This window comes from Mus caroli, unplaced genomic scaffold, assembly GCF_978045245.1.
Source record: "Mus caroli unplaced genomic scaffold, Mus_caroli_1 scaffold_8, whole genome shotgun sequence".
Taxonomy (NCBI): domain Eukaryota; kingdom Metazoa; phylum Chordata; class Mammalia; order Rodentia; family Muridae; genus Mus; species Mus caroli.
The window spans coordinates 56,944,711-56,954,984 of record NW_028227263.1 but is presented as its reverse complement, the minus strand read 5'-3'; the positions used below and the strand labels follow the sequence as shown (position 1 = coordinate 56,954,984).

General features: G+C 45.0%; 1 protein-coding gene across 4 annotated transcripts; it reads right to left on the bottom strand.

The window, feature by feature from the left end:
* Positions 1 to 229: 229 nt before the first annotated feature.
* Prss23 (serine protease 23) lies at positions 230 to 9,727 on the bottom strand. Of its 4 annotated transcripts, none has more exons than XM_029479083.2 (2): positions 9,564 to 9,718; positions 230 to 2,182 (listed from the first exon to the last, which is right to left on the bottom strand). In XM_029479083.2, the coding sequence occupies exons 1-2, from the start codon at positions 9,571 to 9,573 to the stop codon at positions 1,026 to 1,028; spliced, it is 1,167 nt and encodes a 388-aa protein (XP_029334943.1). In that variant the 5' UTR covers positions 9,574 to 9,718; the 3' UTR covers positions 230 to 1,025. The 4 variants fall into 4 exon arrangements, with proteins under 4 accessions (XP_029334943.1, XP_029334945.1, XP_029334942.1 ...); XM_029479085.2 differs by lacking the exon at positions 9,564 to 9,718 and adding an exon at positions 8,988 to 9,059; XM_029479082.2 differs by having other exon boundaries at positions 231 to 2,185; positions 9,564 to 9,727.
* Positions 9,728 to 10,274: the final 547 nt, after the last annotated feature.

Genomic DNA, 10,274 nt, shown 5'->3' with positions numbered 1-10,274 from the left:
CTCTCTGGAAACGTTGAAAAACTAAGCAGAATAAATCTGGATTAGGCTGTGCGATTATGCTAGGCTTCAAACAAGTGGTTACTCTGCTGTGACATCTATGGAGCAGTGCATCCATTGTTCTCTGGAATTTAATTCATTTTAAATTACTCATCCAAATGATAAACAGTGAGATGTGCCTCACTGTGGGGAGAAAATCCAAGAATTGTTTTTATTGTAGCCACAAGTGCTAGCTGGGAAGCTTTTCAGCCTGTTCTAATTAGGCTCCACTTACTGTCTTTCGAGAAACTGTTAGCTTCAGACATGCGAATAAAACCTTGCCAAGAGGAGGATTGGGATTAATGGTCTTGCCCACTCTGGTGTGATAGCAAGCTTTGCAGAACTGTATACAGACGTCCCACAAAAGCAGAACAGCAGTTTTTACAAGGGAAAGTTTTATTTTCAAAACTAAAAGCAGCGTGGGAATTCTGTGCACTGTAAGATACAGTTTTATGTGGGTATCAATATAGCCAATAAATTATTGTTTCTCTTCAAGGACTACTACGTAAATGTTTGAATCCAAAACATAAATTGCCCATTGAAGGCTTTGCTATCATCATCTGGAAGCATAATAACCATACATTACAAAAATATCAATATATGACTCTCAGAAGAAAACATATACATATACAAACATAAGAATTCATATTCCCTGTGTGTCACGTATTTGATATAAATCTCTGAAGCAAGTTTGGATCAGACAAAAATTAGAATTCTCCAAAAACTGAAAGTTTAACTTACTTGCCAAATAGGCCCTTTTACCCCAAACATCAATATTTTAAAGTCTCTATGCAAAAGTATGCTTTCAGACTGCTTAAATGCTATAACGCACACAACAGTTTTAAAATAATATAGCCAATAATTTTGCCATTTGAAGAATACTAGGTAAAAGATACTATGTGACACACACCACAAGAGTCAATGATAAAAAGCTAGCTTCTCCTACAATGAGTGCAAAAAGACCATCGGTGCTGGCAAGAAGATGCATGTCACCCCTCCCTGCAATCTAGGTAGTTTCCTTTAATCCAATAGCAAATCTGGGCATATTTAAGAGGCGTGATTCTAACTGCCACATTGAAATCCTGTGGAGACCCATTCATGTCCACCCACTGGTGCCCTGAAAAGATGCCAATAATTTTTCTTTCCCATTTCTGCTGTGGTCTCTTCCACATCCTCACATAGACCCCTGAACCACTGGCCCCGGGCTGGGCGTCACACTGCTGATAGAGAAGGTCGTAGGTCTCATCTTTGACATCACAGAAGCGGTACACCAAATTGCCGGGCCGGTCATTGTCATAACCAGAGAAGTGGATCCTGCCCCCTGGGAGCTGCTTCGCTGGAGGACTCACACCAATCTTCATGAACTGTCTTTTGTGGGGTTTCTTGAGTTCCAGCAGGGCATAGTCATAATCCATGCCGATGTCATTGGCATTGCCCTTGATCCACCCCTTGGGCACATGGGTGCGTTTCACACGGATCCACTGAAACTTCATCTTGTCTGGCATGGCTGAGCTCGAGCTGTTGTCCCCTCCGGCACCATCTTTATACTTGGGCTTCAGGAAGCCCACTCGGAGTTTCTGTGTCCCTTTCACATAGGTTTTCCCATCGTGTATGCAGTGGGCAGCAGTGAGGACGTGCTTCTCTGCCACCAGGGTGCCAGTGCAGCCAGTAGACAACTTCACCGATGTTGAGAAAGGATAGTTAAGCAGGAAGTCCTTCCCAAAAATGCTAAACCTGCCATCGTAGCCATAAATCTGCCTCTTCCTGCGAGATCTCCCTGTGGCCTCCGAGTCTCTGCCTCGTGCCCTGCCTTCACCATTGCTGAGGATGTAGATGCCCACCCGAGTCTCTGTGCGGCTGCCATTGGCGTAAAGGGTTTCATAGGAAAGGTATTGCTTGGCCTCTTCGTAGGTGGGCAGTGGTGTTCCCTTGTGACACTGAGGTCCACATGAGGAAGACACCTCCAATTTCGCTTTGGCGTCGAAGTCTGCCTTAGCTAAGTTGAGGGTAGACTGAGGCAAGACTACAGGGAGGCGGTAAGCTGGCCATGTGGGTTTCCATGGAACGGTGTAAGGACTCACCTGCATGAACACACAGAGCAGGACAAGAAGGGTGAAGAGCCCTGGGATTCCAGCCATGCTGAGTGCTACTGTAGAAACAAAGACAAGAAGTCAGGAGGACGAAAGCTATACAGTTCATTTACTGCAGCCTGGCAGGGCACAGCCGCTCGCTGGTCGTGTTTCTAAGACTGGGAACATTCCTCAGGTTCCCAGCGAGAGACTCCCTCAGGTAATGGTCTCACTTACATGCAAGGACTTGCTTGACCTTAGAATCATTTCCACACCTCAAATCCAAATGAAGCTGCTCCCCCCGCCCCCCTTCATGATGAAGAAGTAAAGACCATGGGACATTACAGGGCCACATCTAGAAAATTTACCACTATTCTGTGAACATATGGTCAGCTCTCATTTTTTATGAGATTTTTGAATGTTCTTTTAACTTGATTCTATATACCTTGGCCTCTCCTGTCTAGCTACCCACCCACCCTTGGCCCCTTTCCTTCCTTGTTATCTTATTCTATTACAGTAAGTTCTTACATAATATTCTGGGCAACATGCTCACTTAGATAATAAATCTAAAGCAGACACTTTACTGGTCGCAAAGGCATCTGGGAGGGGTGGAGTCATACTAGAAATCTTATCATTCCTACATGATGCATGCATGCACTTGGAAGATGACGTGAGAATTTTGCAGATTTTTGCTTTGAATTTGGAAAAAAATAAATTAGGCATTGCCTTTGATCCAACCTTCAGCAATCTGGGTGCATTTCACCCCAAATACATTGAAATTTTATATTTTAGGGCGTGGCTGAGACAGCTGGTGGATCCGGAATAACCATCTTCACACTTCCATATAAGTAAATAATTGTAGATATTTGAATTATGCTGCAAAATGAAGGGTCATTGTTCAAGATATAAAGCTTTAAACACTGTATCTAATAACTTTATGATTATTGCTGTTAGTTATTCAGATGTCTGTATCTGTGTTTTCAGCTTGTCTAATACCTTTACCTTGGACCTATGCTAACATGTGAAAGAGTCATGGGATGGATGCTCACGTTGCTGAAAGAATAAATTAATATTGCAATTCAGGAAACAGAGTTCTTGATGCTGCATGGTGATTTCCAGGGACAGATATGCATAGATGGTGAGGTGGCTCAGACAAAGGGTATAAAGTTAGATGCAGAAAGTAAGAGGGGCAGGAGAGGTGTTCCACTGAGGGGAGGTGTGAAGTTGAAAAAGCATTAGATACATTAGGAGATAGAGAAGGAGACACTCAGAAGGAACAGCATGAAAGAGCATGGGGGTGGGCATGAGTGTGAGTCAGCTCAGGAATTACATTCCGCTCAGCAGGGGTGGACAGAGATGGTAGAGGCAGCAGGTAACGAGCCCGTTGTAGAGCACTGTGTGTACTAAATGCAAACTGTATCCTGAAAGATGTATTGAAAGCCCTGATCAGTCATCTCTGGAGAAAAGCAATTACAAAGAGGGTTGGAAGTGCTTTCATCATTGCTTAAGCATCAGTGGGCTCCGGCTGGCTCCAAATCTTCTGGTTCAGCTGACTCAGTGGGTAGGGTAATTCATTCACAATCAGGCATCCCAGAGAGGAATGGGAGGGGTATTTCTCAAGAGTCCAGCTAAGGGAACAAAGCCTCCACAAGAGGAAACAGTGATTTCTTTCTCTTTTTACTCCCTTTCTCTTGTAAGGTGCAGATATACTGGCAACTTCTGAGTGCCTTGTGCTTGCTTTATATAAGGTCGAAAACTCTAATGATCTTACCTAACTTACCTGAGCAAGCCGAGCCACATCCCTAATATCCACACACTCAAATGTGTGTTCTGTCCCCTCTGCTATCTCTTTTGCCCCATTGCCTTGAACTCTACTTCTGCTAAGGATAATAAAAATGGAGAAATGAAGGAATGAGATCCTTAAAAAAGTCATCTCCTCAGTATTTCCCAAGTCCTCAAAATTCTACTTCTCTCCATCTTTCTAAATAGAAAAGATCTTGGGTATTTGGGGAGTACTTGGGTACTTGGGAGTGGAAAAACATTATGTTGTTTCCTTACATCTGTGAAATCATGGAGTAAATGGATGTGTGCACATGCGTATTTGTGTGTGCACATGCGTATTTGTATGTGCTTGTTGGGTACAATAATGTCAGGACTAATGCTTCAAAGTGACCAGGGAGGGTGTGGTGATGCTAAAAGAGTCCACCTTACAATGGAGAGTTAAGACAGGTAGTGATGATAACACTTTGGGAGATGTGTAGAGCATGGTCTCAGACTATACCAGGACCCAGCTATACTGAGGACCCAGCTCTTGAGCTCATCTTTGGTGTGAACAGCCTTTGCTCTATAATAATTCCCACTTTGACTAGCCACTCCACTCACACCAGAATCCCTGTCAAATGGGATCTATTAAAGAAATCAGATGTCTCCCTTGAAGACTGCAACATAACCATCCTCTCTTTGCTTGACTAATGTGGAAAACGTTAATTCTGTTATGCACAATGCATCAAGTTTTATTTCATCTTAAGGAGACACAGAATCCAGAGGCCTAAGCTGTCAAGTGTTCCTGTTTTTAAAATTTGTGTGGGTGAGCATAGGATCTAAGAGAGGACCATGCTACACTTATCGTAAGACACATATAATACTTTTAGTAGACAAGGAAAAACTGGAGTGCTAAGATATACTAATATCAGAACATGAAACTATGAATTCCAAATCTGAAACAAGTTCATAACTGGATAGAGTCTGAGTTATCAACTGTACCAAACTTGTCCTGCTATCTATAGCTTTATCCATCTATTTAAAAATGAAACAGTTTGTTGACAAGGGTGTCAGGAAAGCGAATGTCAGGAAAACTCTGAAACCACTGCACACACATTTTTAAAAATCCAACTAGGAACTTCGCTTTAATGAACCAACCCTCTTCTCAGGCAAAATTAAACCCTTTTTCCAAATGCTTTGCCTATACAGCAAATCCCTATTTATTTAAAGAATACTTTCTAAGGTTCCAAAGTACACCCCATTTCACAAGTGCCAACATGCCATCCCCCCCCCCTAGTCTGTGTTTAAAAAAGAAGTAACGTCTTTAGAAACCAGTCCAGTGAGCGGTACTGCATGGATGGGTACCCAGCTTTCCTTGGATTGTGGGTACTGGGTAGTCAGTCAGCTTGGCTCTTGTCCTGATAGCCTCTCAGTATAGATGGTCAAATTTACTCCTTGGCAACATGGTAGATGACTACATGCCAAGAACTTCAGAGATCACTTACAAATGAAAGAACGCTTAAAGGGTCTACTAAATGATAGGCTATTACCAATTCAGATTGCTAACAACTTAAGTTCTGATCACGTAGCCAAGAGTCAGGGAGAAGTTGGCCATCTATGGCAAAGACTGTTATCCACTTAAGGAAAAACACAGCTTTCTTTGTGTAAGATCAAATTTGGGGGTACTTTGGAAGCACTATTTTCTCTTAGCTAGAAACAAGGCTTAGAAGTTCCCAGTGGTGTTGAACTGCATTCATTGATGTGATAAGACTATCTTCATTCTTCATTTTCCTTAAGGTTTCTATGAGCCTCTGAAAGTTAAAACTTTAATCCAAACATAGAAAGGGATATAGACTTCGAGAAATTAGTGCAGAACATTTTTCCAAATGGATTGGGAATATCGGCTGAGCAATTGAGACATAAAACTAAATGTGAAGTCCTCATGTGGACTTAAACTGGCATTTGGCTATTAAAGTTATAAGCATCCAAAGTAATTTGCTCTGTCATCCTATTTAAAGTGATTTATACATAGACATTCAGGGATGTAACATACATAATTTTAATCTCTCAGCTAGAAACATGATGCATGAGCTACTTAACTTTAAATCCTGTAATATTTAAAAGTGGATCATCTTGTTCTTGTAGAGCTGTTTGGAAAGCCAACATCTTTTGAAAGGAATGAAGATTGCCAAACCTTATCTTTCTTATAGCTAAATCTGGATGAAAAAAATGTTACTTCCGTCACATTCCATTTCTAGGAACAAACCTTTGCAGGATACAGGCTCCTCATTCACATAAACTATCTTCTGAGCTTTCCAACTAAATGGTTTCTTATGAATTACTTCACCCAATGGCAAAGCAAAATGGAGAAGCAAGGTGAACAGTGATTTTTCTCATTATACTTAGTAATAGAGAAACTGCATTTCTTTTCCAGCTTTGACTATCTGACTCACAAGAAGACTACACACTCCCTGCCCAGGTTGCAAATATTAGCCACTGTCTAGCTATCTAGTGCATCAAAATATTTACACTTTACAAACATATTTCATAAGCCCAATAATAGTTTTATGGTAGAGGGAATTTGCACATTATCAGATGTGCCAATGACAATAACCTTCCTAGGGACTGAGGACTAGGGACTAGGGACTGGAGACTGAGATTAACTTTTGTGATTCTCTATAGGACAGTCTTCAAAACTGCTAACAACTCAGTTCTCCTTATGGGGGACAATGTTTGAAGGAATGACTTAACTCCTAGAAGCCAGCAAATGCTACAAGAGAACATCTAGTTTTTCAGACATCTATTATCTATTCTACAAAGTACAGTTTCCTGTGACCACAATAAAATGTAAGAAAGTGCATGAAGGTGGTGCTCGTGCTAGACACCAGTTGGAAGAGAGACAAAGGGTCCTCCATGAAATCTGTAGCCAGGGACACTGAACAATGAGGCTTTGCTAATTCCCCAAGCAAATGCCTACGAATGAACAAAGCTCGGTGAATACACTGAAGCCAAGCTTGCTCTCATTTTCCAGAATCACATAACCCCTTAAAGCAAGACAGACCCAGTCACAGTATAGCTTAAGAATGATGGTCTTGTAAGGAAACGGGAGGGGACGTAAGAAGCCCAGCAAATCAAGTACAATCTCATGGTCACACAGAGCTTAACTTCACTATCAGGTTTTAGGCAAAATGAGCCATCCTAGTAATCCCAAGACAACCTAGCAGCAGGGCAATTACAGAGTGCTGTCAATGGTGACACCATGAGAAACGAAATCCCTGGAGTTATTTGGAATTATGCATGAATAATGCCCGGTGCATTTACTCCTAAAACATCCATGGGAGGGATGCTCAGGAGAACCTGAGACGATTAACACAGCAGACCTAGGCCAACAATGTTCTCAGACACACTAATGGGCACTTTGGCACTTAGGCCACAGGCAGAAAAATACACCTACATCCACTGTCTACCTGAATAGTCATCAGTGAGACAGAAATGAAATCCATATTAATTACCTTGGAAGACTGCTTCCTTCCAAGGTCAGAAAAAGCATGACAAGCTGACTATTGCCTGTTTATAACAATGGAAAATACAAGTGAAGATTTATTCATATGTTTATGGCACACTCAGAAAGAAAAAATGAATGTAGTGCCTTCAACAGAATCCTCGGTCTCTTTATCCCATCCCCAATCCAGTTCTAAGAGACTCTGTAAAAATGTTCACTGAATAACACAGGCTAGCCTCAAGTTCACTGGCCTTCCCCAGCCTTCGAAGTGTTGGGATTCACAGGCATGCACTACTGTACCTCACTCCTAGGAGACTCCTAGAAAGACAGATCTTCTTTTAAACACTACCCGCCCCCCGCCCCCCGGAACAATGTCTAACAGTATCCTGATACTAATTTGCAATAGGGATTTTGGAAAAACCTAACTTCAACTATAAATCAAACTCTTCCCACAGAGCCTGATAAGGCTATCAGTAGTATTGGCCTATCTGTCGCTAAGGCATTCGCTAGGACCTCTCTCTCTCTTTTTTTTTTTTTTTTTTTTTGGTTTTTCGAGACAGGGTTTCTCTGTATAACCCTGGCTGTCCTGGAGCTCACTTTCTAGACCAGGCTGGCCTCGAACTCAGAAATCCGCCTGCCTCTGCTTCCCGAGTGCTGGGATTAAAGGCGTGCGCCACCACACCCAGCTTCGCTAGGACCTCTCAAGTTCACTTACAAGACTTGGGAGCAGCAATTTCTATACTAACCGAGATCCTGAATCATCTGGAACTTTCCACATGCTACGGGCTGTTTCTAAATTCTCATGGATGTCACCCAATGGACAATAAAAACAAACAGGATTTTAATCAGAGGCTTTTCTCAAGGGATGCTCTGAGGAAGGTGGGAGGGAGAGCCAGCTCCATTTCAGGAGGGGGTGGTATTGCTCCATCTAAACACGTCTTCCTCTCTTAAAAGTTCTAGGGGAGGACAAATCTTTTCTTTCAGTTAGCAATTTGTGATAAATGGCTACATGATGAAGAAATATTTGCTTCCAACAACTGGTGATAGCCCAGGCAGCATTTTCTAGATTTAGCACGCAGAGCAAAGTCGGCACCCAGCACAGAGCCTGTTCCCAACTTGTGTTTGCTGACTTTTTCTTGCTTGTTAAGGTGTGTTCATAATCACGTGCCAGGTTAAAAATTAATGCTCAGAGCACAATGAAGTCAGATACAGTAGGCGCAAAACTCAAAGAAAGAAAATGGTAGAGGTTACGCTGTGTGTTCGTGGGGAAGAGCCTACCTTGACCTCTCCAGGGACACCTTGCCATACACAGCTCCACTTGACCCCTAGACAGCACCTTGCATCCAAGACAGCGCTTTCAAAACCTTCTTTCCCCATCCACTTTAGGAGAGACACTGAGTGAATCCAAATGCCCTACAGAGCCGGTGTCCCGGAAAGGAGGCTCTTTCAGGCTCTTGTCCTAAGCCCAGAGTCTGTGCGGAAGCCACGGCAAACTCTCCGGTGTTCCCCGCAGCCCGCAGCCACCCCACCCCGCGCGCACCCGACTCTTTGTCCGGCTCCCGCACACGCCTGGTCCTTCGGACCCCGCGGGAGACGCCGGGTCCCCGCCCCGCACTCACCCGCGTGGAGCAGCCCGTCGGGGCCGCGGCCGTGCGCCGCTCAGACAGGTGTGGGCGCCCGGAGGACGCGCGCGGCTCCCATGCCTGCTCCGCAGAGTGGCCGAGTGCGAGCCTGAGGTCCGGCAGAGCCTGCAGCACCCGGTCCGCCCCCCATCCCCTCCCCTTCGCCTCCCGGGCCCTCCCGCCCCGCCCCCAGCCGCGAGCCGCGCAGCCCGCCGGCCGTCGCCTCCCCTTCCCCTAGCCGCAAGCCTCCAGCCAGCGTCACCCTGCTATTCAGAGGTCCAGGACCCTCGGGCCCCGCGCAGGTGGGTCTCTGCGGCGCGTCACCACCAGCGGGTCCCCGGACTCGATGCCCCTGCTCCGTGTCCGATAAACGGCTCCTACCAGTGACTCTTGCACTCTCCCGCTCTAGACAACTCACACCAAGTTCTAGGGGTCTACATTGCCCAGAGTCTGCTAAAGCAATGCTCCAGCGTGGGCGGTCCCTTCCAACCTTCCAGTCCTCCAGCACCCTGGGTGCGTGGAGCGCCCCTAGGCAGGTTTGCAAAGCAGAATTCAAACTTGAGAGCTCCTCACCCGTGCGCATTCTGTGTGCCTTGAATAGTGACGACCGAGCTCCTTTCCACCTTAGTTCCTCCTCCAGCGCTTCTAGAGTGTACCTCAGTTTGTAATCCAGAGGCAGGCTACCGAGGTTGCAGGCCCTGCAGTTCAGCCGCTAGCATACTGGGTCCCAGAGCACAGCAAGGGATCGCGGACTTGGCAGCTTCCCAGGGGTTGGCTGGTGACGCCCCTGGCCTGGTCTTTACTGGGGCACCAGGGCACCAGCTGGTGGAGCCACCTCCTAGCTTATGGTGCCTGTTTCCCTAAATCACTGAAGAAGTCCACACCTGGGGGACTTCTCTGAGTCAGCCTGGTGACCTCACTATTTAAATATCTATTGCTATAGTCTTAGTAGTCTCTTAAGACTATCCACACATCCATTTCTGTGAACCAACCCTTCATGCAGGTCATGGAGATGAAAAGGGTGGAGCTGTGGATTTCCCCTAAGGATTGGAGGACTGGAGAGACCTAATCTTGCTAGCAGTCAGACAGCTCCTGAACAATAGGACAAGATTTTGCAGAAAGGTCGTTTTCTTTTTCTCCTCCTCCTCTTCCTCCTCCTCCTCCTTCTCCTCCTCCTCTTCCTCCTCCTCCTTCTTTTTTCTCCTGTCAATCCCAGAGTAGCCTTCCTTTTTTCCTGTCAAAGCCTGCCCTCAGAAGGGAGGACCTGACATCCTATTCCACACC